The sequence below is a fragment of the Anolis sagrei genome, chromosome 5 (assembly GCF_037176765.1).
Source record: "Anolis sagrei isolate rAnoSag1 chromosome 5, rAnoSag1.mat, whole genome shotgun sequence".
NCBI classification, from domain to species: domain Eukaryota; kingdom Metazoa; phylum Chordata; class Lepidosauria; order Squamata; family Dactyloidae; genus Anolis; species Anolis sagrei.
The window spans coordinates 195,797,131-195,824,181 of NC_090025.1; the positions used below are offsets into that span (position 1 = coordinate 195,797,131).

The window sequence follows — 27,051 nt, forward strand, 5'->3', positions numbered from 1 at the left end:
ACCACTCTCCCAACGTTTACATTGCACTTGCATTGGGTTTATTATGAGAGAAGCTGATTACGAAAAAGCCGAAAGGCGGATGTACAAGCCGGAGCAGATTCCGCTGCAATATCATACATGCTTTGTACACGTCGTTTAAAAAAAGTCTTCAAAGTTTGGAAGGAGGAAACACATTCTGTCCATCATCCACGATTGGAAAAATTTTATCAGTCTTTAGTAAATGGTTGTGTTTTGTTTGGGCGACAAGGACGACAAGGTGCAACCGATGGCTCTCATCAGCAGCCGCAGTAAAAGTAAATGTCTGGATCTTGTGGCACGTTTTGGTTTTCTCTTCACTGCCAGGTGATGGGAGAGGTCAAAACATACGTTTTGGGAAGTGTCTTGCACTGTTTTTGCCACGAGCAGGTGATATAGAAAATACAGGTGTTTAACATGAGTGTTGATTGTCACAACCAGGCGGGTCTGGCGCACCTTTTCAGAGCTGTTTTGGATCTTGTTTAATAGGAGTAATTATAATAATATATAATAAGTACATTGTTGGAGTTCAGCCTGTGATCGTGTCTAATTATCAGGGTACTCTGGATGCTGGGAGTGACAATGTGGTCCATGTGTCTAATGATGAGGTTGCTCTAGATGCAGAAAATGACAGTGAGATCCCTGTTCAAAGTGACTTTTCAGGTGAGAATGTTCCTGAAGGGTTTGGGGATGATGGTCTGTTTCCTGGGCCTGAATTGCTACCAGAGAATTCCCAAGGCTTGGCACTTGGGCCAGCTGCAGAAATTAATGAGCCGGTAGAGAGGAGAAATGCTTTCATTTAGCAAAGAAAAACAAACCAGGCTCTCAGACGCTCTGCTAGCTTGCAGGAGAGACTGATAGCAGATTCAAGGCTGAGAAGAAACCCTTTCCTAGCTGCTTGGGATATAGAGTAGATTAGGGGATACAAGTGTCAAGTACAGAATCTGTAGTCAGACGAAGCAATGTTGGAACTGAAGCAAGATATCGTCTCAGGTCCCTGGAAGCCTTGCCTTGGATAGATTCTTGTATCAAGTGCCTTGTAATTCCTCCTGTCATTAGCCCCAGTTTTTGCCAATCTGGCATTGAGTAGATCAATAGATACCACTTCCGCAGGAAGGTAATGATGCTCCATGTAGTCATGCTGGCCACATGACCTTGGAGGTGCCTACAGGCAACGGCAGCTCTTTGCTTAGAAATTGAGATGAGCAGAGTCGGACTTAACTAGACTTAATGTCTACCTTTACCTATAAGTGTAGTACCTGACATTTCTCCCTTTGGAAATTAGTTTTGTGAGTTTCGGCTCTGCTTCCTCCCCTGTGAAGGTCATTTTGGATCTCTGAGATATTAACTCCCTGTCTCCATTTGGTGTCATTTGCCGGTTTACATGGATGTTACTGCTTGGTTTTCCTTATTAGCAAAGCTAATGGCAAGGGGGTTGGACTGGATGGCCCACGAGGTCTCGTCCATTCTATGAATGCTGGGAACTGCAGTCCAGGAACTGCCTTGAGGGTAGTGTGATTCTCCTTGACTCCCAACTCTAAAGCACAGTGACCAGAAATGCATTTTCTGCATTTCCTTTCTCTTTCTCCCCTGCAAAAGCCCAAACAAGACAAATCCAAAGCAGCCTTTCAGGGATGGACCTAATAGAATCGTTCCCTCACAACCTTTGGCTTGCTTTCTTTTCCTTTTCATGGATCTACCTTGCATCTGCTTAGAGTTGTACATTCTTGGGAAATAGCCTGCCTCTTAGGCCAAAGACAGAAGACAGCTCATGTGCCGACAGCACAACCGTGAGTCTCTTATTGCTGCAGATTTTATCAGTAATCAATAAGTTTCTGGTCCTCATGTTTGGAGTTTTGCAAAAGGGATGCCACTGCCTACCTGTCATGTATTATGTTCTGCAGTTGATGCTTGGTGATTGAAGGATTAATGTAAGTATTAGTTCTAAAGGGTTGAGTAATCTGTAAGTAAGAGTTCATGGGTGAAAGCAATTCAAGGTGGAGGTATGCAAGAGATAGGTTGCAGCTGGGTGTATTTGTCTTATTTTGGTGGTAGACGCAGCTGGTTTTCCCCCAGGTTTGTGGATTTTCAGTATCCTGATCTGTCTCTAACCCTTGGAACCTTGAAGCTTTGGACTGGCTTTGGACTACGGTGTTGACTCTTGACCCTGGGACTTTGATCACTGAACTCTTGGCATTTGACCACTGGACTGGACCCTTTGACTACGGTGTAGTGTTTGCTATCAGTTTTTGTTTTGTATTCTGTGACTGAGTGCTATCTTTATGTTTTATATTTTGGACTATTAAAACAGCCAGACAGTAAGTGCTGTTTTAATTAAACTGTTTATACAAACTGGGTTTTTGTTTAGTTCATCTCTGCCTCTGTCAAGGCAGAGCCCTGGCTTCGTGACACCATCCAAGAGGAGGAAAATGGAAAAAGATGCCCTATGGAGGTTTCGTTCAGTTCTGCGGCTGACTTTTTAACTCCTTTGGTTCCTTTTCATTTTGTGGACTATGGTATTGACTCTTGACCCTGGGACTTTGATCATTGAACTCTCGGCATTTGACCACTGGACTGGACCGTTTGACTACGGTGTAGCGTTTGCTATCAGCTTTTGTTTTGTATTCTGTGACTGAGTGCCATCTTTATGCTTTATATTTTGGACTATTAAAACAGCCAGACAGTAACTGCTGTTTTAATTAAACTGTTTATACAAACTGGGTTTTTGTTTGGTTCATCTCTGCCTCTGTAAAGGCAGAGCCCTGGCATCAGTAGGAAAATGGAAAAAGATGACCTATGGAGGTTTCGTTCGGTTCTGCGGCTGACTTCTTAACTCCTTTGGTTCCTTTTCATTTTGTGGACTACGATATTGACTCTTGACCCCGGGATTTTGATCATTGAACTCTCGGCATTTGACCACTGGACTGGACCTTTTGACTACGGTGTAGCATTTGCCATCAGTTTTTGTTTTGTATTCTGTGACTGAGTGCTATCTTTATGTTTTATATTTTGGACTATTAAAACAGCCAGACAGTAAGTGCTGTTTTAATTAAACTGTTTATACAAACTGGGTTTTTGTTTGCTTCATCTCTGCCTCTGTAAAGGCAGAGCCCTGGCATCGTGACACTATCCAAGAGTAGGAAAATGGAAAAAAGGGACCTATGGAGGTTTCGCTCGGTTCTGCGGTTGACTTCTTAACTCCTTTGGTTCCTTTTCATTTTGTGGACTACGGTATTGATTCTATACAAACTGGGTATTTGTTTGGTTCATCTCTGCCTCTGGCATCAGTAGGAAAATGGAAAAAGATGACCTATGGAGGTTTTGCTCGGTTCTGCGGCTGACTTCTTAACTCCTTTGGTTCCTTTTCATTTTGTGGACTACAGTATTGGCTCTATACAAACTGGGTATTTGTTTGGTTCATCTCTGCCTCTGGCATCAGTCGGAGAATGGAAAAAGATGACCTATGGAGGTTTCGCTCGGTTCTGCGGTTGACTTCTTAACTCCTTTGGTTCCTTTTCATTTTGTGGACTACAGTATTGACTCTATACAAACTGGGTATTTGTTTGGTTCATCTCTGCCTCTGGTATCAGTAGGAAAATGGAAAAAGATGACCTATGGAGGTTTTGCTCGGTTCTGCGGCTGACTTCTTAACTCCTCTGGTTCCTTTACATTTTGTGGACTACAGTATTGGCTTTATACAAACTGGGTATTTGTTTGGTTCATCTCTGCCTCTGGCATCAGTAGGAAAATGAAAAAAGATGACCTATGAAGGTTTTGCTCGGTTCTGCGGCTGACTTCTTAACTCCTTTGGTTCCTTTTCATTTTGTGGACTACAGTATTGACCCTATACAAACTGGGTATTTGTTTGGTTCATCTCTGCCTCTGGCATCAGTAGGAAAATGAAAAAAGATGACCTATGAAGGTTTTGCTCGGTTCTGCGGCTGACTTCTTAACTCCTTTGGTTCCTTTTCATTTTGTGGACTACAGTATTGGCTCTATACAAACTGGGTATTTGTTTGGTTCATCTCTGCCTCTGGCATCAGTAGGAAAATGGAAAAAGATGACCTATGAAGGTTTTGCTCGGTTCTGCGGCTGACTTCTTAACTCCTTTGGTTCCTTTTCATGTTGTGCTTCATTATCTTTCTCGTTGGCCAGCGTGTGCTTCATCACAATGTTCGTTTTGGGGGAAATTAAATAGGACAAATTGATCACTTCTTGTGGCCGCTTCCCAATTTGGAGCAAACGGGACTCTTTTTGCACGGCGCTGGGACATTCGATGTCAAACGGATCCTGGGGGCTTTTGGGGAGGCAACTGAAGGAGGTCCCCCAATTAATAACACTTGGCACGACTCGCCACTGTCGTCTCACCTACACCTGTCCCTTTTGCCCAGGTAAAGCTAAGGGGCCAAATTGACTGGGCGTGGGGGGCCCCGTGCGGACCCCTCTCCACAGTATTGGGGGCTTTTGTGGGATGAGAGGTCCGCCAGATCCTTCTCAGGCCTCCTTCCCTTGCGATGGCACGACCACCTCCAATGCTGCCGCCCCTTAGCTGGGGCTGACCTGGCTGGACGACACCGAGGACACCTCTGTCTTCTGGGCTGAGCTGGACACGTCCGACTCGTCCGTCATGGGTTTCCCGCACACCGTTTCCATGATGCAGGCGCGGAACTGGAGGAGAAAGGGAGAGAAGGGGAACCATCAATAGGAGCCTAGTGTCTAGATCTAAGGAAGTCATGCTCCCCATGCTCTATTCTGCTTTGGTTAGACCACATCTGGAATATTGTGTCCAATTCTGGGCACCGCAATTCAAGAGAGATATCGACAAGCTGGAATGTGTCCAGAGGAGGGCGACTAAAATGATCAAGGGTCTGGAGAACAAGCCCTATGAGGAGCGGCTTAGGGAACTGGGCATGTTTAGCCTGAAGAAGAGAAGGCTGAGAGGAGATATGATAGCCATGTATAAATATGTGAGAGGAAGCCACAGGGAGGAGGAGGGAGCAAGCTTGTTTTCTGCTTCCTTGGAGACTAGGACGCAAGCGAACAATGGCTTCAAACTACAAGAGAGGAGATTCCATCTGAACATGAGGAAGAACTTCCTGACTGTGAGAGACGTTCAGCAGTGGAACTCTCTGCCCCGGAGTGTGGTGGAGGCTCCTTCTTTGGAAGCTTTTAAGCAGAGGCTGGATGGCCATCTGTCAGGGGTGATTTGAATGCAATATTCCTGCTTCTTGGCAGAATGGGGTTGGACTGGATGGCCCATGAGGTCTCTTCCAACTCTATGATTCTATGATTCTATGATTCATGGTGGCATTGAAGTCGAGGAAGACAGGCCGTCCCCGAGTTACAAACATCAAGTTATAAGCGACTCCTAGTTAAGAACGGTGCTGAGACAGCAGGAAGGGAGAGGGATCCAGATCTGGAAGAGTTATGCTCATGGGGGAAAGGGGTCTCCAATGAGGCTTTAGAACCAACAAGGACATCTAATCACCTCTCAACAAAAGTTTGCTCTAGGCACTGTCAAGCCATTATATGCTAATCAAAGTGGTCATTTGCAACATCCACACCTAGCTCCAGCAGACAAGAGTCCTTTGTCCCAACCTGGTCATTCTACAGATATATAAACCCAATTTTCCTAGTTCCAACAAGCCTCATTACCTCTGAGGATGCTTGCCATAGATGCAGGCGAAACGTCAGGAGAGAATGCCTCTAGACCATGACCATATAGCCCGAAAAAACCTACAACAACCCAATCCTTGCTTCCACAGCAAGCCACGCTTTGCAAAATCCAATTACACAATGTAACACTATTCACAAGGGGCTAGGACAGCGTTGCGCAACCTTCCTAACGCCACAATTCTTAATGCAGTTCCTCATGTTGTGTTGACCCCCCAACCATAACATTATTTTCGTTGCTACTACACAACTGTACTACTGTTTGCTCCTGTTATGAATCGTCATGTAAATATCTGATATGCAGGAAGTATTTTCATTCACTGGATCAAATTGGACACAAATACCGCACACACCCAGATTTGAATACTGGTGGGGTTGATTTTGTCATTTTGGGAGTTGTAGTTGCTGGGATTTATAGTTCAGCTACAATCACAGAGCATTCTGAACTCCACCAATGAGGGAATTGAACCAAACTTGGCACACAGAACTCCCATGACCAACAGAAAATACTGGAAGTGTTTTGCTGGGCATTGACCTTGAGTTTTGGAGTTGTAGTTCACCTACATCGAGAGAGCACTGTGGACTCAAACAATGATGGATCTGGAGCAAACTTGGCATGAATACTCAATAGGCCCAAATGTAAACACTGGTGGAGTTTGGGGCCCCAAATATGAACACAGATGGAGTTTGGGGAAAATAGACCTTGACATTTGGGATTTCTAGTTGCTGGGATTTATAGTCCACCTGCAATCAAAGAGCATTCTGAACTCCACCAATGATGGAATTGAAGCAAACTTGGCACACAGAACTCCCATGACCAACAGAAAATACTGGAAGGGTTTTGCTGGGCATTGACCTTGAGTTTGGGAGTTGTAGTTCACCTACATCCAGAGAGCACTGTAGACTCAAACAATGATGGATCTGCACCGAACGTGGCACAAATATTCAATGTGCCCAAATGTGAATACTGGTGGAGTTTGGAGGAAATAGACCTTGACATTTGGGAGTTGTAGTTGCTGGGATTTATAGTTTACTTTCAATCAAAGAGTATACTGAACTCTATCAACAATAGAATTGGGCCAAACTTCCCACACAGAACCCCCCATGACCAACAGAAAATACTGTTTTCTGATGGTCTTTGGCGACCCCTCGGACACCATTTTGTGACCCCCCCCCCCAGGGTCCCAACCCCCAGATTAAGAAACACTGGCCTAGGATATAAGAGGAGGTGTTGTTGTTGTTGTGTTGAAGGATTTCATGGCCGTAATCACTGAGTTGCTGTGAGCTTTCCATGTTCTAGCAGCATTTTCTCCTGACATTTCACCCACATCTATGGCAGGCATCCTCATAGTTTGGGAAGTCTGTTGGAAACTAGGAAAATTGGGTTTGTATATCTGTGAAATAATGCCCATGCTGCGAGAAAGAACTCTTGTCTGTTGGGGCAAGTGTGAATGTTGCAATTGGCCACCTTGATCAGCATTGAATCAAATCAGGAAACAGTCAGGGCCAGCAACCACCTCCCAACAAAGGATCCCCCACAGGCAGGAAGCAGACAAACTTTGAAGCTGCAAGGCCATTTAGTGCTAATCAAGGTGGCCACTTGACTCTAACAGACAAGAGTTCTTTCTCCCACCCCGGACATCATTCCACAAGTATATAAACCTCACTTGTCCAGTTTTCAATAGACCAAACAACTTCTGAGGATACCTGCCATAGATATGGGCAAAATGTCAGGAGAGAATGCTTCTGGAACATGGTCAGAATGTTCCACCATTCTCCCACCATTCCTACTGGCTGCTAGGAATGGTGGGAGCTGAAGTCCAAAACAGATGGAGGGAGGGCCCAAGTTGGCTAAAGAGAATGAGCGCACCTGTCCTACCTGTGCTACCTGGCAGGCTGGGCGTTACCTGTTTGTTCATGAAGCAGTAGATGATGGGGTTGTAGACGCAGGCGCTCTTGGAGAAGAAGGCGGGGATGGTGACCAGGCGCAGGTCCAGGCCGTGGTTGCGGTTGTTGACCATGTACATGGCCAGGGCGGCGTAGGGCACGTAGCAGAGGCAGAAGGAGCCCACCATCACCACCACCATCCGGGAGACCTCCCGCTCGGCCTTCTGCGTGGTGGCCGACTCCTGCTGCTGGGCCGCCACCTGCGAGGGAGGGAATGGGCATGCTCACACAGCGGGACCATAGAAAGGCACACTGGAAGGGGCTCCCCAAGACCATCCAGTCTGACCCCTTCTGCCAGGCACAGGTGGACACCTAGCCTCTATTTACTAATCTCCCCAGAAAGAGAATCCACCAGGCTGTCAGGCATTCTATATCCTACTAGAGTTGGAAGAGCCTCTCAAAGGCCATCCAGTCTACCCACTTCTTCCATGGAAAGGTGCATGAAAAAGAGCGTGAAAGGGCACATGAAAAGCAGCATGAAAGGGTGCATGAAAAAGAGCATGAAAGGGCGTATGAAAAGGAGCAGGAAAGGGTGCATGAAAAGGAGCATGAAAGGGCGCATGAAAAGGAGCATGAAAGGGCGCATGGAATGGAGCATAAAAGGATGCATGAAAAGAAGCATGAAAGGGCGCATGAAAAAGAGTATGAAAGGGTGCATGAAAAGGAGCATGAAAGGGCACATGAAAAGGAGCATAAAAGGGCACATGAAAAGCATGAAAGGGAGCATGAAAAGCATGAAAGGGCGCATGAAAAGGAGCATGAAAGGGCGCATGAAAAGGCGTGTGAGAAGGATACATGAAAATGGAGCGTGAAATCATGCAATCAAAAAGAGCATGAAAGGGCGCATGAAAAGAAGCATGAAAGGGCACATGAAAATGGAGTGTGAAAGGATGCATGAAAGGGCGCATGAAAAGGCGTATGAAAGGGCGCATGAAAATGGAGTGTGAAAGGATGCATGAAAGGGCGCATGAAAAGGCGTATGAGAAGGATGCATGAAAATGGAGTGTGAAAGGATGCATGAAAGCCTGCATGAAAAGGAGCATAGAAGGGCACATGAAAGGGTACATAACAGGGCTCACAAAAAGCAGCATGAAAGGCTCATGAAAAGGCGTGTGAAAAGGATGCACAAAAGGGACATGAAAGGGCACATGAAAGGGCGTATGAAAAGGTCCACAAAAGGCACATGAAATGTGCATGAAAGGGCACATGAAAGGGCACATGAAAATGTGCATGAAAAGGTGCATGAAAGGGCAAACAAAAGGCACATGAAAGGGCACATGTAAAGCGCAAGAAAAGGAGCATGAAAATGTGCACAAAAAGTGCAAGGAGTATGAAAGGGTACATGGAAAGGCGCATGAAAAGATGCATGAAAAGAGGCATGAAAAGGGGCATGAAAATGTGCATGAAAGGGTGCACAAAAGGAGCACGTGAAAGAGCGCATGGAATGGTGCATGAAAAGATGCATGAAAAGAGGCATGAAAAGGGGAATGAAAATGTGTATGAAAGGGTGCACAAAAGGAGCATGTGAAAGCGCATGGAATGGTGCATGAAAAGATGCATGAAAATGGCATGAAAAAGTGCATGAAAGGGCGCACAAAAGGAGCACAAAAGGGCACATGAAAAGGAGCACAAAAGGGTGCATGAAACTGTCACAAAAAGGCACATGGCATGTGCATGGAAGGGCACATGAAAAACGCAAGAAAATGAGCATGAAAAGTGCAAGAAAAAGAGCATGGAAAGGAGCATAGAAAGGCGCATGGGACTTACGGCCCGTAGTGCGCCCAGGAGTTGTGAGTAGGAGAAGATGATGAGGGTCAAGGGGACGATGAAGCAGAAGATGAAGAGGAACCAGGTGTAGTACTCGCTCTTGTACTTGGTGCCCACCGTGTACCAGTCCGGACCGCAGGAGCATTGCAGGCCCTCCGGGATGTACCTGAGAAGATGAATGGCATTTAGATGCCTCCAAATGCAGGTACCCCCAAATCCCCACCCCATCGTAGAATGGTGGGACCGAATGGGTCCCCCTGAGGTCATCCAGCCCAGTCGCTCTTCCTCACCTGCTCCACCCGAAGAAGGGCGGGATAGCGACCCCGATCCCAATGAACCAGGTGGCCGCCACCACCAGCAAGGCGTGCTTGGAGTTGAAGCGGAAGTTGCCGAAAGGTTTGCAGATGACGATGTAGCGCTCAAAGGCCAGAAAGGCCAATGACCAGCCGGTGACCAGACCTAGGATGGAGAAAATGGACAGAGAGACGGACCGATATGGATTATTATGGAAGAACAGATTGGGACCCCCTTCTCCACCCTGACGCATCTACACCAGGCATGGGCAAACTTCAAAACCAGAAATGGAGGTCTCTGGAACTCAGATCTTCCCTCCTTACGCCAATGAAAGGAGGTTTTGATAATTGCCTGAAGGCTTTGGGGGAAGGAGAGAGGCAAGAAGAGTAGAGAGCTTCAGAGACCCCTGACGCATCTACACCAGGCATGAGCAAACTTCAAAACCAGAAGTGGAGGTCTCTGGAACTTGGATCTTCCCTCCTTACTCCAATGAAAAGAAGTTTTGATAATTGCCAGAAGGCTTTGGAGGAAGGAGAGAGGCGAGAAGAGTAGAGAGCTTCAGAGACCCCTGACGCATCTACACCAGGCATGAGCAAACTTCAAAACCAGAAGTGGAGGTCTCTGGAACATGGATCTTCCCTCCTTACTCCAATGAAAAGAAGTTTTGATAATTGCCAGAAGGCATTGGAGGAAGGAGAGAGGCGAGAAGAGTAGAGAGCTTCAGAGACTTCCATTTTGTAGTTGACTGCTCACTGGAGGGAAGGATATTAGAGGCAAAAATGAAGTACTTTGGCCACTTCATGAGAAGACAGGAAAGCCTGGAGAAGAGAATGATGCTGGGGAAAAATGGAAGGAAAAATGAAGAGGGGCCGAACAAGGGCAAGGTGGGTGGATGTGACTGGCTTGACCTTGAAGGAGCTGGGGGTGGCCACGACCAACAGGGAAGAGTGGCGTGGGCTGGTCCATGAGGTCACGAAGAGTCGGAAGTGACTGAACAAATAAACAAAAAAAAACTGTGTGGCTTTCAGCGAAAGAAGGAAGGAGGAGAGAAGAGTGGAGCTATAGAGACCTCTAGCTGCTTTACGTGTCCTTGTGGTAGTAATAATTGCCTTTGGAGACAGAAGGAGGGAGGAGAGAAGAGTGGAGCTATAAAGACTTCTAGCTTCTTTGAATGTCCTTGTGGTAATAATAATTGCCTTAGGAGACAGAAGGAGGGAGGAGAGAAGAGTGGAGCTTCAGGGACTTTCATTATGAAGTTTTCAAACTGCCTTGCTTTCAGAGAAAAAAGGAGGGAGGAGAGCAGAGTGGAGCTATCAAAACCCTGAGCTGCTTTAAGTCTCCTTGTGGAGAGAAAAAGTGGGGTATAAATAAAAATAACAACAACAACAACAACAGCCTTCGGAGAAAGGTGGAGGGAGGAGAGAAGAGTGGAGCTATAGAGACCCTGAGCCACTTTGAGTCTCCTTGTGGGGAGAAAAAAGTGGAGCAATAATAATAATAATAATAATAATAATAATAGATGACTTCGGAGAAAGGAGGAGGTAGGAGAGAAGAGTGGAGCTATAGAGACCCTGAGCCACTTTTAGTCTCCTTGGGGAGAGCAAAAGTGGAATATAAATAAACATAATCATACTAATAGTGGCATTCAGAGAAAGGAGGGAGGAGAGAAGAGTGGAGCTATAGAGACACCTAGCCATTTTGAGTATCCTTGTGGGGAGAAAAAGCGGGGTATAAATACACATAATAATAATAATAATAATAATAATAATAATAATAACAACAACAACAACAACAACAACAACTGCCTCCGGAGAAAGGAGAGAGGAGAGAAGAGTGGAGCTATAGGGACCCTGAGCCACTTTGAGTCTCTTTGGGGAGAGCAAAAGTGCTATATAAATAAACATAATCATACTAATAATGGCCTTCAGAGAAAGGAGGAAAGAGAGAAGAGTGGAGCTATAGAGACACCTAGCCGCTTTGAGTGTTCTTGTGGAGAGAAAAAGCGGGGTATAGATACACATAACAATAACAACAACAACAACAACAACAACAACAACAACAACTGCCTTCGGAGAAAGGAGGAGAGAGGAGAGAAGAGTGGAGCTATAGAGACCCTGAGCTGCTTTGAGTCTCCTTGGGGAGTGGAAAAGTGAGATATAAATAAACATAATCATACTAATAATGGCCTTTAGAGAAATGAGGAAAGAGAGAAGAATGGAGCTATAGAGACACCTAGCCGCTTTGAGTCTCCTTGTGGGGAGAAAAAATGTGTATAAATACACATAATAATAGTAATAGTAGTAACACCACCACCACCAACAACAACAACAGTAACAACAACAACAATAATAATTTTTAACTAGGAAGTGCCTAGAGAGGATGTCTGGTCCAAGAGTACTATACAATTGTGCCGGAGAGCACAGAAAATCCATACAGAGTCTGTGTTTTCTTGGAAGTGGATAAATACCTTCAGAGAAAGGAGGGAGGTGAGAAGAGTGGAGCTCCAGAGACCTTAATTTTGTTATTTTTGAACAGTTTGCCTTCGGAGGAAGGAAGGAAGGAAGGAATTCAGCCTGGAATGGGGGTGCGACTATTATGTGATGAGATACGACATCCCTTTATTTCCCCGCTAATTTTGTTATTTTTGAACTGCTTGCCTTTGGAAGAAGGAAGGAAGGGAAATTCAGCCTGGATCGGGTTGCGACTATTATGTGATGAGATACGACATCCCTTTATTTCCTCACCAATTTTGTTTTTTTTTAACTATTGCCTTCGGAGGAAGGAAGGGAAATTCAGCCTTGAATGGGGGTGCAACTATTATGTGATGACATACGACATCCCTTTATTTTCCCGCCAATTTTGTTATTTTTGAACTGCTTGCCTTCGGAGGAAGGAAGAAAGGGAAATTCAGCCTGGAATGGGGGTGCAACTATTATGTGATGAGATACAACAGCCCTTTATTTCCCCGCCGATTTTGTTATTTTTGAACTGCTTGCCTTCGGAAGAAGGAAGGAAGGAAGGAAGGAAGGAAGGAAGGAAGGAAGGAAGGAAGGGTGGAAGGAAGGGAAATTCAGTCTGGAATGGGGGTGCGACTATTATGTGATGAGATCTGACATCCCTTTATTTCCCTGCCAATTTTGTTATTTTTGAACTGCTTGCCTTCGGAAGAAGGAAGGAAGGAAGGAAGGAAGGAAGGAAGGAAGGAAGGAAGGAAGGAAGGGAAATTCAGCCTGGAATGGGGGTGCGACTATTATGTGATGACATATGACATCCCTTTATTTCCCCGCCAATTTTGTTATTTTTGAACTGCTTGCCTTCGGAGGAAGGAAGGAAGGAAGGAAGGGAAATTCAGCCTGGAATGGGGGTGCGACTATTATGTGATGACATACGACATCCCTTTATTTCCCCGCCAATTTTGTTATTTTTGGACTGCTTGCCTTCGGAAGAGGGAAGGAAGGAAGGAAGGAAGGAAGGAAGGAAGGAAGGAAGGAAGGAAGGATGGAAGGATGGAAGGAAGGAAGGAAGGAAGGAAGGAAGGAAGGAAGGAAGGAAGGAAGGGAGGAAGGGAAATTCAGCCTGGAATGGGGTGCAACTATTATGTGATGAGATCTGATATCCCTTTATTTCCCTGCCAATTTTTATTTTTGAATTGCTTGCCTTTGTAGGTAGGTAGGTAGGAAGGAAGGAAGGAAGGAAGGAAGGGAAATTCAGCCTGGAATGGGGGTGCGACTATTATGTGATGAGATCTGGCATCCCTTTATTTCCCTGCCAATTTTGTTATTTTTGAACTGCTTGCCTTCGGAAGAAGGAAGGAAGGAAGGAAGGAAGGAAGGAAGGAAGGAAGGAAGGAAGGGTGGAAGGAAGGGAAATTCAGCCTGGAATGGGGGTGCGACTATTATGTGATGAGATCCAACATCCCTTTATTTTTCCCGCCAATTTTGTTATTTTTGAACTGCTTGCCTTTGGAGGAAGGAAGGAAGGAAGGAAGGAAGGAAGGAAGGAAGGAAGGAAGGAAGGAAGGGAAATTCAGCCTGGAATGGGGGTGCGACTATTATGTGATGAGATCCAACATCCCTTTATTTTCCCCGCCAATTTTGTTATTTTTGAACTGCTTGCCTTCGGAAGAAGGAAGGAAGGAAGGAAGGAAGGAAGGAAGGAAGGAAGGAAGGAAGGGAAATTCAGCCTGGAATGGGGGTGCGACTATTATGTGATGACATATGACATCCCTTTATTTCCCCGCCAATTTTGTTATTTTTGAACTGCTTGCCTTCGGAGGAAGGAAGGAAGGAAGGGAAATTCAGCCTGGAATGGGGGTGCGACTATTATGTGATGACATACGACATCCCTTTATTTCCCCGCCAATTTTGTTATTTTTGGACTGCTTGCCTTCGGAAGAGGGAAGGAAGGAAGGAAGGAAGGAAGGAAGGAAGGAAGGATGGAAGGAAGGATGGAAGGAAGGAAGGAAGGAAGGAAGGAAGGAAGGGAGGAAGGGAAATTCAGCCTGGAATGGGGTGCAACTATTATGTGATGAGATCTGATATCCCTTTATTTCCCTGCCAATTTTTATTTTTGAATTGCTTGCCTTTGTAGGTAGGTAGGTAGGAAGGAAGGAAGGAAGGAAGGAAGGGAAATTCAGCCTGGAATGGGGGTGCGACTATTATGTGATGAGATCTGGCATCCCTTTATTTCCCTGCCAATTTTGTTATTTTTGAACTGCTTGCCTTCGGAAGAAGGAAGGAAGGAAGGAAGGAAGGAAGGAAGGAAGGAAGGAAGGAAGGGTGGAAGGAAGGGAAATTCAGTCTGGAATGGGGGTGCGACTATTATGTGATGAGATCTGACATCCCTTTATTTCCCTGCCAATTTTGTTATTTTTGAACTGCCTGCCTTTGGAGGAAGGATGGGAAATTTAGCCTGGAATGGGGGTGCGACTATTATGACATCCCTTTATTTCCCCACCAAGTTTGTTATTTTTGAACTGCTTGCCTTCGGAGGAAGGAAGAAAGGGAAATTCAGCCTGGAATGGGGGTGTGACTATTATGTGATGAGATCTGACATCCCTTTATTTCCCCGCCAATTTTGTTATTTTTGAACTGCTTGCCTTTGGAAGAAGGAAGGAAGGAAGGAAGGGAGGGAAATTCAGCCTGGAATGGGGGTGTGACTATTATGTGATGAGATCTGACATCCCTTTATTTCCCCACCAATTTTGTTATTTTTGAACTGCTTGCCTTCGGAGGAAGGAAGAAAGAAAGGGAAATTCAGCCTGGAATGGGGGTGCGACTATTATGTGATGAGATCTGGCATCCCTTTATTTCCCTGCCAATTTTGTTATTTTTGAACTGCTTGCCTTTGGAAGAGGGAAGGAAGGAAGGAAGGAAGGAAGGAAGGAAGGGAAATTCAGCCTGGAATAGGGGTGCGACTATTATGTGATGACATACGACATCCCTTTATTTCCCCGCCAATTTTGTTATTTTTGAACTGCTTGCCTTCGGAGGAAGGAAGGAAGGAAGGAAGGAAGGAAGGAAGGAAGGAAGGGAAATTCAGCCTGGAATGGGGTGCGACTATTATGTGATGAGATCTGGCATCCCTTTATTTCCCCGCCAATTTTGTTATTTTTGAACTGCTTGCCTTCGGAGGAAGGAAGGAAGGAAGGAAGGAAGGAAGGAAGGGAAATTCAGCCTGGAATGGGGGTGCGACTATTATGTGGTGAGGTACGACACCCCTTTATTTCCCCGCCGCCCCTATGGAGAGCCCTGTGAGACCTTCCACTCTTCTGCTTTACCTGCCACAGATCCCAGGAAGGCCTCCAGTGCGCAGATGTGCCTCCCGAAGAAGAAGTATCCCTGGGAGCTGGCCAGGAAGACGGTGAAGACGGAGAAGGTGCAGAAGAGGAACCCGGCGAAGGAGATGTTGACCAGGATGTAGTTGAGCGGCTGGCGCAGCTTCTTGTACTTGACGGTGACGATGAGGATGATGGCGTTGAGCGGGGTCCCGGCGAAGAAGACGAAGCCCATGAAGGCGGTCTGGAAGTAGAAGGCCCACATTGGGGCGATGTGGTACTGGGGCCCGTCCCATGGCCCCACCGAGGAGATGTTCTCAAAGAGGTAGAAGTCTTCTTGGCCGGACATGATGACCAAGCGCCGCCAACCGGGCACAATCCTTTCCCGGAGCCTCCTGTTATAGAGTGCCGGCGGAGGGAAATCCACTTAGGGGATCCAGCGGGGATCAGGCGATAATCCCCGATTATCCCAGAGGCAAACTTGGGGATTACGGGGGCCTAAGAGCCTTACCTTCTGTCCTGCAAAACCTCTCCAGAAGTTAATCTCCAGGCCGCTTGGAGAAGATTCAAGGGGCTTCTTCGCTGGCACGGCAAAGGGCAAGGCAATGGAGAAAGCAGAGTTGGTTACACAAGGAGGACAAACACCCATCATCCCCAGAACTGGAGAATTGGGGTCAGTTCTGAATTGGGTGCTAACATCCATCAGGGTCCTTCCAGAGCCATTTGGATGGAAGGGAACTCAAGCCACATTGACGCTGCTGCATAATGCAGTTTCGTAATGCAACTACAATGCCACATAAGGCAGTTAAAGTGCATTATGAAACTGCATTATAAGTCAGTGCGGATAGAGTTACAAAGAGGCACTACAAGTGTCCTAAAAGACCTCTGGTTGCAAAGAGACGGTCAAAGCATTCCTAAAAGACTTCTCATTGAATTGCAATCATAGAATCATAGAATCAAAGAGTTGGAAGAGACCTCATGAGCAATCCAGTCCAACCCCATTCTGCCAAGAAGCAGGAATATTGCATTCAAATCACCCCTGACAGATGGCCATCCAGCCTCTGTTCAAAAGCTTCCAAAGAAGGAGCCTCCACCACACTCCAGGGCAGAGAGTTCCACTGCTGAACGGCTCTCACAGTCAGGAAGTTCCTCCTAATGTTCAGATGGAATCTCCTCTCGAACGAATCTGCACATAAAATGAATGAACACAAAACCCAATCGACGAAACACATAATGTTTACAAATTGCAAAGCATAAACAGTATTTAATCAGGTCTCCAGAGTCAATGTCTCCTCCAGGTCAGGACATCCTCCCTTATGAGTTCTTGGGACTTAGTTCTGTTAAAGCAGGTATGGCCAAACCCAGGCCAGTGGGGGTCGGATGTGGCCCCTTGGGCTCTTTTCTCAGGCCCTCCTCTCTCTCACCATCCTATCCTTCCTTCCTTATCTATTTCCTTCCTCCTCCTCTCCCTCTCTTCTTCCCTTCCCTTCCTTCCTCCCTTCCTTCTTCCTTCCCCCCCTCTCTTTCTCCTTCCTTCCTTCCTTCCTTCCTTCTCTCTTTCCTTGCTCCTTTTCTCCCTCTCTTCTTTCTTTATCTCCCTCTTTCTCCTTCCCTCCTTCACACTCTTCCCTTCCCTTCCCTTCCACCCTTTTGTCCTCCCTCCCTCCTTTTTCCTTCCTTTTCCCTCTCTCTTTCTCCTTCCTTCCTTCCTTCCTTCCTCCCCCTCCATTCCCTTCCATCATCCTTCCCTTCCATCCTTCCTCCCTCCCTCCATTCCCTTCCCTTCCATCCTTCTCTTCCTTCCATCTCTTTCCTTGCTCCTTCTCTCCCTCTCTTCTTTTCTTCTCTTTCTCCCTCCCTCCCTTTCCCTCTACCCTTCCCTTCCACCCTTTTGTCCTTCCTTCCTCTCTTTCTCCTTCCTTCCCTCTCTCTCTTTCTCCTTCCTTCCTTCCTCTCCATCCATTCCCTTCCACCCTTCTCTCTTTCCTTGCTTTTTCTCTCCCTCTCTTCTTTCCTTATCTCCCTCTTTCTCCCTCCCTTTCCCTCTTCCCTTCCCTTTCGCCCTTTTGTCCTTCCTCCCTCCCTTTCTCCTTCCTTCCTTCCTTCCTTCCTTCCTTCCTTCCTTCCTTCCTTCCTTCCTTCCCTCTCTCTCTTTCTCCTTCATTCCTTCTTTCCTTCCTTCTCTCTTTCCTTGCTTCTTCTCTCCCTCTCTTCTTTCCTTATCTCACTCTTTCTCCCTCCCTCTCCCTTTCCTTCCCTTCCACCCTTTTGTCCTTCCTTCCCTCTTTCCTCCCTCCTTCTCCCTCTCTCTTTCTCCTTCCTTCCTTCCCATTTCTTTACTTCATTTTTCCTTTTCTCCTCCCTTCCTTCTCTATTTCTTTGCTCCTTCTCTCCCTCTCTTCTTCTCTTCCCTTCCACTCTTTTGTCCCCCCTCTCTCCTTCCTTCCTTTCCATTTGTCTTTCCTTCCTTCTCTCTTTCTCTCTCCCCCCCATTCCCTTCCATCCTTCCCTTCCTTCCTTCCTTCCTTCCTTCCTTCCTTCCTTCCTTCCTTCCTTCCTTCCCTCCCATTTCTTTCCTTCATTTTCGATGTGGGATCCAATTAAACAGCCAGCAGAGTGTCTGCTGTGGACTCATCTTGTTGTGTTTCAAATAATAATAATAATAGCAATAATAATAAACTAGGAAATGCTTTTTGAGGGCATCTGGTCCAAGAATACCATACAATTGTGCCAGAGAACATAGAGAATCCATACAGAGCCTGTGTTTTGTTGGACGTGGATAAATGGAACTGCTATCCTGTGGATACAGGGAACTGTGTCCGCAAGCAGCATGAACAGGAAAAAGCAGGGCTCGTCCGGGATTTGAACCCGGGACCTCTCGCACCCTAAGCGAGAATCATACCCCTAGACCAACGAGCCAGTTGTTGTCAATGCTTTCCAGATGTTCTTTTCTCTTGATTTAAGGCTCAGATTACTTTCCATGTGGCCACGTCTATGTGGCTTCAATGCTATGCAAACACAGAGCGAGAGGGAGACACACAATGCATTGCTTCCAACATTAACTCTTTCTTCTTGCAAGATGCAACCGTCTAGAAAAACATTCAACAGGCCTGAGCCCCAGTAGATGCATGGAGATTGTCAACAACAACAACTTGGAACTGGATTTTCCTGGCAAAATAAAAACATACATTTCCTGTGATGCTTGGTTATTTTGTCAGTATTGATTGTTTTCAAGTACAGGTCAAGGTCTTGAGGCACTGCACCCAGTGTGCCGATCACCACTGTTATCTGCCAATGCCTGGCTCGAGAGCAGTACGTGTGAAAGAGATCTTGGAGTCCTCATGGACAACAAGTTAAACATGAGCCAACAATGGGATGTGGTGGCAAAAAAGCCAATGGGATTTTGGCCTGCATCAAGAGGAGCCTAGTGTCTAGATCTAAGGAAGTCAGGGAGGAGGAGGGAGCAAGCTTCCTTTCTGCTTCCCTGGAGACTAGGACGCAATGGAACAATGGCTTCAAACTACAAGAGAGGAGATTCCATCTGAACATGAGGAAGAACTTCCTGACTGTGAGAGCTGTTCAGCAGTGGAACTCTCTGCCCCGAAGTGTGGTGGAGGCGCCTTCTTTGGAAGCTTTTAAACAGAGGCTGGATGGCCATCTGTCAGGGGTGATTTGAATGCAATATTCCTGCTTCTTGGCAGAATTGGGTTGGATTGGATGGCCCAGGAGGTCTCTTCCAACTCTTTGATTCTAGGATTCCTTGCAAGACAGAATATACCCGCTGTTAGGAATTGTAGGAGCTGGTGTCCAAAGCATTGGAGGAGGGCCAAAGTTTACCCATGCCTTGTTTACACTGAACATATAATGCAAATAGTCTGTGTAAATGGTAAAATGCCCTCTCTGTACAGTGCCTTTCCTGTATGTAGCAGCCACCTCGCTCCATGGGTTGAAACGAATGCCATGCAGATTTAATCAACTGTTTGCTTATTCAATGGACCGTCATTTCCATGCTATGATTTGGCCTTTGGTTTGCATGCTGGAACCTCGCCGGGCATTACATGGGCAAGACATGTTGGCACGGGTTCACTTTCAGTAACGCTAGATCGACTCCTCCTGATTTGCTACGGCTTTGGGGTTTCTATTCCCACGTATACATATAATCCAGTTTGAAATTGCATTATATAATCAGTGTAGATGGAGCCTTGGAACAGCAGAAATCAAGCTTGCCCTCTTCTCCTAAATAGGACATCCTTGTGAGAAAGTTCTTAGAGTCTTCATGGAGAACAAATTGAACCTGAGCCAAGAGTGTGATGCAGCAGCTCAAAAAGCCAATGGGATTTTGGGCTGCATCCGATGGAGTCCAGTGTCCAGATTGAGGGAAGTCCTCGTGCCTCTCCATTCTGCTTTGGTCAGACCACCTGGAATACTGTGTCCAGTTCTGGGCACCACAATTCAAAAGAGATATTGACTCTAAGCTTGAAGGTGTCTAGAGGAAGAGGAAGACTCAAAGGATCAAAGGCCTGGAGACCATGAATAATCCCTCTGAGGAGCGTCTTAAAGAACTTGCTCTGTTTAGCATGCAGAAGAGAAGGCTGAGAGGAGACATGATGAGGGCCAGGGATAAATATGTGAAAGAATCTTCCAAGGAAGAGGGAGCAGGGTTGTTTTCTGCTGCACTGGAAACTAGTTCAAGGAGCAATTCATTCGAATTACAAGAAAGGAGATTCCATTGAACATTAAAATCATAGAATCATAGAATCATAGAGTTGGAAGAGACCTCGTGGGCCATCCAGTTCATTCCCATTCTGCCAAGAAGCAGGAATATTGCATTCAAAGCACCCCTGACAGATGGCCATCCAGCCTCTGCTTAAAAGCTTCTAAAGAAGGAGCCTCCACCACACTCCGTGGCAGAGAGTTCCACTGCTGAACGGCTCTCACAGTCAGGAAGTTCTTCCTCATGTTCAGATGGAATCTCCTCTCTTGAAGTTTGAAGCCATTCTTCCATTGCGTCCTAGTCTCCAGGGAAGCAGAAAACAAGCTTGCTCCCTCCTCCCTGTGGCTTCCTCTCACATATTTATACATGGCTATCATATCCCCTCTCAACCTTCTCTTCTTCAGGCTAAACATGCCCAGCTCCTTAAGCCGCTCCTCATAGGGCTTGTTCTCCAGACCCTTGATCATTTGAGTCGCTCTCCTCTGGACACATTCCAGCTTGTCAATATCTCTCTTGAATTGTGGAGCCCAGAATTGGACACAATATTCCAGGTAAAGTGGTCTGACCAACGCGGAATAGCGCATAGGGAGCACGACTTCCTAGATCTAGACACTAGGCTCCTCTTGATGCAGGCCAAAATCCCATTGGCTTTTTTGCCACCACATCCCATTCTTGGCTCATGTTTAACTTGGTGTCCACGAGGACTCCAAGGTCTTTTTCACACGTACTGCTCTCGAGCCAGGCCTTATCGTCCCCCATTCTGTCTCTTTGCATTACGTTTTTTCTGCCAAAGTGGAGTCTCTTGCATTTGTCCCTGTTGAACTTCATTTTGTTAGTTTTGACCATTCATCTCTCTAATCTGTCAAGATCGTTTTGAATCCTGCTCCTGTCCTCTGGAGTCTTGGCTCTCCCTCCCAATTTGGTGTCGTCTGCAAACTTGATGATCCTGCCTTCTAACCCTTCATCTAAGTCATTAAAGTCATTAGGAAGAACTTCCTGACTGTAAGGATCTGTTCAACAGTGGAACTCTTTGGCTCGGAGTGTAGTGGAGATTCCTTCCTTAGAAGCTTTTAAACAAAAGCTGGATGGTCTTCTGTCAGGGATGCTTTGATTGTACTTTTCCTGTTCCCAGTAGCGCTGTCCAGCCCACATTCTGTTCGCATCCTTGCAAGACTATTGCAAGCCAGTCGCTCACCTTTCCGCATGCGCCCGGTGGCATCAAGCCACAGGAGATGCTCGGATGTTGGGAGAGGAAACCACAGCCCTTTTAATCCAATTGGGTCAATCCCATTTCTGATCATCTTCCCACAAGTGGGTAAGGAGGTCAGGGACACGGAAGGGGTGCCAGCAGAGCCTTTAGCATCCACCACATGCCATGCCAACCCTTTGGGATGTGTTCAAGGGATACTCAGTCCACGGGGGAGCAGATGTTGGGGTATTGGGCAGCTGCTATCCCCACATTCCTTTTGAGCCCCTTGCCCATTGGCTGGGGACAGAGATGGTATCTTTTCCATACCATTCACTATGTAACAACATTTGAGAAAAAAAAAACTGTTCCTGGTTTGAAAGTGTTAATTTTCTGTTTAATTATGCGGTCTTTACTTCGAAAGTTGTTCTCCTCCAGAAACTTTGTTTTTTGGGCTGCGGCAAACTAAGTTGAGTTGGTTGAGACTCGATGAGATATTCATTGAGGACTTCATCACATGCATTAAAATCACGCGGGTGAGTCAAAAAGTAATGTGTTCTGTCACGCGCTGGGCCTGTAAAGAATTTCCTTTAGAACAGGACGTGCAACCTTTGCCCAGCGGGAAGCCAGGGGGCCCAAGGAGAAGTTCTCAGAGGTTTTCCACCACAAATGATCTTTAGATGGCTTGTGAAGTATAACAAAGTATTTTATTAATGAACAATCAAACAGAAACTTCTCTTGTCTTCAGAAAGTTAAACAAATGAATCCAGGCTTTTATGCAACTGGTGGCTTCCTAATCTTGCCCACGAAGGACAGGCAACTGTCTTCAATAACTTCTTCTTTACTTTAAAGGAAAATCCCCTTTTTAACTTCTCTCAGGCTGACTGTAATCTAACCCTTACTGATGTGGGCTCCGCTACCGGGTCGAACTGCTTCTCAAACGCCGAGTGGACCTACCAGTAAAGGCTTAGATGTTCTCCAGCTGGAGTTCTTTGGTCTTTAGGGCTGTTTCCCTGGAAAGTCTTTGGAGACTCTTAAAACTGTTTCCCCCCGGAAATTCTTAAGGGTTGAAGCTTTTGTACAGGGGAAGCTTGCACACGTCCTGTACATTAGCTTTCCTTGCTGAGACTAACTAAAAATGGCTACCTTCCCTTCCCAATTGCCCTGAGCAAGGGGTGGAAGCAAAACTTAATAATGATGGACAGGTGACTTGCCCTATGACTGCAACCAAAGGAAGCCACCTATGTGCAGAGTTCCTGAAAACTAGTACTGTAAGCAAACATTTAATACAATGCAAATGAAATTGGAGCTCCTGGTACAGCCGTACCAGAAGAAATGCCTCCATCACTCTAACTTTTCTTTCTTTCATAGCTACTGGACTATCTATGCATGCTATGACAGAGGGAACCTTACTCTACTGATAGAGTCTTTTCTTTTTTCCAATTGATTGATTGGAACCATGAATCTAAAGCTAAAAGAAAGAGTCGTCTTTGAATTTCTGGCAAGAAATGGTTGTGCACCTCAGAAAATCCATCATTGCTTGAAGAAGATTTATGATTTGGCCCCTTCTGACTTTCACCTGTTTGGACCTCTGGGAGATAACCTACATGGTTTCAGATCCAATGACTCTTAAAACTGTTTCCCCCCGGAATGCCAAATGACATTCAAACAACTTTAAAATCATGGGTCATGAAGCAAAACCCTGAATTTTTCCAAAATGGGTTTGATGCCTGGGTTAAACGATGGTGCCAATGTGTACAAATTGATGGTGACTGTGTTGAACTGTAGTTTTGCGTAGAGAACAGTTCAAGCTATGGTCTGTAGCAACTTCAGCTGTTACAGGTTCATTCATAACATTTGCTGCCAAATTTCTGTAGCATAACCTAAAAACGTTATGAATGAACCTGTAACAGCTGAAATTGCTACAGACCATAGCCTGAACACAACCTGTTAGAGGAGGCAAAACCTTTTGACCCACCCTCGTATTTAGGAAATGGCCGATGGAACCCATAACACGACATAAGCTTGTTGCAGGTATTTTGCCATTTCTAAAGTGTGTTTGTTCCCTTTGCTTCCTAACTTGATTGGCAATCAACTTCTTGTTCAATTCGCCACATAGAGAAGTGTAAAAATGCCCAGTGTAACGTGTGATGAGAATTCTCCCTTGCCTGCTTGTAAACAATGGCGTCATCATGGAGGGAGGGGTTGAGGTGGGCAGTATTGATTCCTTTCTTTTGCCATTACCATTTTGGGACTGAGGATGAAGGAATGGTAATTTATATCTCTTTTCAAATGGAAAAAATTAGAAGGTGTGTTCGAAAGACAAAACAAGGAGGGGTTTTTAATATCCAAAGAAAACAGGGGAGGAGACAGTGGGAGAATATGTCTCCCTGTGACGAGTGTACTGGTACGTCTGTATCAGGAGCTCCAACTTTATTTTCTTTCTATTAAATGTTTGCATGCATTCCAAGGCGTCAGGGATTTTGCAAAAGGTGACTTCCCTTGGTTTGCAGTCATGGGGCAAGCCACCTGTCTATCGTATTGTCGAAGGCTTTAATGGCTGGAATCACTAGGGTCTTGTGGGTTTTTTCGGGCTATAGAGCCATGTTCTAGAGGCATTTCTCCTGACGTTTCGCCTGCATCTATGGCAAGCATCCTCAGAGGTAGTGAGGTCTGTTGGAATTAGGACAATGGGTTTATATATCTGTGGAATGGCTGGGGTGAGGCAAAGAGCTCTTCCCTGCTGGAGCTAGGTGTGAATGTTTCAACTGATCACCTTCATTAGCATTTGAAGGCCTGCCTGAGCCTGGGAAAATCTCTTGCTGGGAGGTGTTAAGATGTGCCTGGTTGTTTCCTCTCTGTTGTGTTTCTGTTTTTAGAGGTTTTTTTTAGAGTTTTTTTTAGAGTTTTAGAGTAATTTTAGAGTTTTTTAATACTGGTAGCCAGATTTTGTTCATTTCACCTGTCTATCATTGTTAAGTTTGGATCCGACCCTTCTCCCAGGGACATGGGAGGAGAGGGAGCCATTTTTAAGTTAGTCTTACAGAAGGAAACCAAGCTATAAGACGTGGAGTAGCTTCACCCACAGAAAAACTTCACTTCTTAAGAATTCCAGAGAATTCCAGGGAGAACAGTCTCAAAGCTCTGGCAGGGAGCTTACAGCCTCTCAGCCTTACAGCATTTGAGGGAAACAGCCCTAAAAGGTTTCTTAAGAAATTCCCGGGGAAAGCAGCTTTACAGACCCAAAGAACTCCAGCTGGAGAATCTGCAAGCCTTTACTGGTAGGTCTACTCGGTGCTCAAGATGCAGTTTGAATCCGGTAGTAGAACCCACATCAGTAAGGCTTAGATAGTAGACAGCCTGGGAGAGGTTAAAAAAGGGTTTTCCTCTTAAAGTGAAAGAACAGTTAACGAAGACAGTTGCCTGTCCCTTGAGGGCAAGAGTAAGGAAGCCACCAGTTAACTCAAAGCCTTGAAGTATTTGTTTGACTCATTGAAGATTTGAGAAGCATCTGTTTAATTTGTTCAACAATAAAGGACTTTGTTAAATCATTAAAGACTCTAAAGACCATTTCTACAGGAAAACCCTTGAAAACCTCTCTTTGAGGCACCCTGGCTTCTGCTGGGCACAAAGTGCATGTCCTATTCAAAGTCAATTGTTACAGGCCCAGCGTGTGACAGAACAATGAGAAGACAAACGAATAAACACAATATCCAAGGATGCAAAGTCCAAAAGAACAAGACAGTACAGAGAGCCAATACCCAAACAGGAACCTGGCAGAACTTGAAACATGAAACTAGAAATCCACTTGGAAACAAGACCATTGTGAAAATTCAACGTTGATGAGACTGAGCTAAAATCTTTTCCCTGTATAAAGCTTTTCCTGTCTCATGAAACGAAAGGAAAACATTCCGTTTGCCTTTACAACCAGATATTTCTTATTTCCTTTACAACCTTATGTCTCTTTTCTAGCAGACGGACTGACCTTCGGCGATCTTGAGAACGTTGTCTTAGTTTACAAAAGTCCTGTCTTATATCTCCAGTCTCATTAAATTCTGCACCTGACAAATCATCCTCAGAAGACAGTTCCTCAGAGAAAGGCTGCTGTGGGCCTCTCTCAGGAATCTGACGTTGAGAAACTACAGGAGAAGCACTCCGTTCATGAGAAACCTTGGGCCTCTCAGCAAGGCCTGGACTTGACTCAGGCCCAGGAAAAAACTTCATCCCCATTGACATCAGACACAACCACAGGCTGAACTACATCAGAAGCTTAAGGGAAAAAACAATGATCCCAGATGTATTGTTGAAGGCTTTCATGACCGGAATCACTGGATTGTTGTAGGTTTTTTCGGGCTATATGAAACATTCAAACCTAGCTCCAACAGACAAGAGTCCTTTGTCCCACCCTGGTCATTCCACAGAAATATAAACCCTTTTCCTAGTTCCAACAGACCTCACTACCTCTGAGGATGCTTGCCATAGATGCAGGCGAAACGTCAGGAGAGAATGCCTCTAGACCATGGCCATATAGCCCGAAAAAAACCTACAACAACCCAGTGATCCCAAATGCTTTACTTATCATTTGGGATGAAGTCATGAAAAACTAGATGTGCTGCAGGATGTCCCTCCTGCAGAAACAAAGTTTGTGCAGTTTAATAAACTTTTCCCATGTTTTTTTAAATGAGAGAATCAATTAGGAAATGACATTTATAACCCAGGAACACAAATTGTGTTGCATAATGTCACGTCTTGGGCAGGTCCTGGCAGTTGTATGATGTGGAAAGGGTTGTATGATGTGCACGAATCTTGCAACCAATTCTATCGGATGCCAAACTTGTGCCGACTTTAGACCAGGCATGGGCCAACTTGGGCCCTCCTTCCAGGTGTTTTGGACTTCAACTCCCACCATTCCTAACAGCCTACTGGCTGTTAGGAATGGTGGGAGTTGAAGTCCAAAACACCTGGAGGGAGGGCCCAAGTTGGCCCATGCCTGGTGTAGATGATGGACAGATTTGCAGGTCTTGTTGTTGTCAAGGGCGAGCGTGTGCCAAGCCTCGATGGAGGGGAAGCAAGCCCATCTTGGGAGGATGAGCCGGAGAAAGCGGCTTAAGGAGAGGCGATTGGTGCAGACCCTGACCCGGGATGCGGAGGGAGGGAGGGAGGGAAGGAGGGATAGAAATGGGATTAAGGGCAAAGCGATTACCCCAAACTCTCCTCCTCCTCTTCCTCTTTTGGGTTGAGTAATCGCAAAGCAAGAGGATGGATGGAGGAGCTGCCCTTGGTCCTTGGCTCCTCTGCTGGACCTATCTTGGTTTTTGCAAGACGTCAAAGGCTTCCATCTTTGGCTGTTTGATGGAACCTTGTTGGCACACCTTCAGAAAGGCTTCTCTGGCAGAAGGAAAGAAAAACCCAATCTCAGCACAGGCTGTCCCTGAGTTACAAACCTCTGAATTACAAACAACTCACAGTTAAGAATGGTGGTATTTATGTATCGTGTCAGAAGCGAATTGAGGGTAATAGTATCAACATTGGGTTGTTGTAGGTGTTTTCGGGCTATATGGCCATGTTCTAGAAGCATTTTCTCCTGACATTTCGCCTGCATCTATGGCAAGCATCCTCACTACCTCTGAGGATGCTTGCCATAGATGCAGGCGAAACGTCAGGAGAAAATGCCTCTAG

General features: G+C 45.8%; 1 protein-coding gene and 1 non-coding gene across 2 annotated transcripts; both read right to left on the reverse strand.

The window, feature by feature from the left end:
- Window positions 1-15: 15 nt before the first annotated feature.
- On the reverse strand, window positions 16-15,857 carry OPN1SW (opsin 1, short wave sensitive). The gene is made up of 5 exons (XM_060776357.2): window positions 15,476-15,857; window positions 9,693-9,861; window positions 9,403-9,568; window positions 7,596-7,835; window positions 16-4,683 (listed from the first exon to the last, which is right to left on the reverse strand). The coding sequence occupies exons 1-5, from the start codon at window positions 15,819-15,821 to the stop codon at window positions 4,561-4,563; spliced, it is 1,044 nt and encodes a 347-aa protein (XP_060632340.1). The 5' UTR covers window positions 15,822-15,857; the 3' UTR covers window positions 16-4,560.
- A 2,462-nt stretch (window positions 15,858-18,319) lies between these two features.
- TRNAP-AGG (transfer RNA proline (anticodon AGG)) lies at window positions 18,320-18,391 on the reverse strand. The gene has a single exon. It is a non-coding gene; the product is annotated as a tRNA-Pro (tRNA).
- Window positions 18,392-27,051: the final 8,660 nt, after the last annotated feature.

What these genes read in the sequence shown, in the direction of transcription:
- OPN1SW (XM_060776357.2), bottom strand. Translation starts at nt 15,821, where the DNA reads ATGTCCGGCCAAGAAGACTTCTACCTCTTTGAGAACATCTCCTCGGTG. An exon ending in CCCTTCTTCGGGTGGAGCAG is followed by an intron (nt 9,569 to 9,692) that starts GTGAGGAAGAGC and finishes TCATCTTCTCAG; the next exon opens with GTACATCCCGGAGGGCCTGC. An exon ending in ACTGCTTCATGAACAAACAG is followed by an intron (nt 4,684 to 7,595) that starts GTAACGCCCAGC and finishes TTTCTCCTCCAG; the next exon opens with TTCCGCGCCTGCATCATGGA.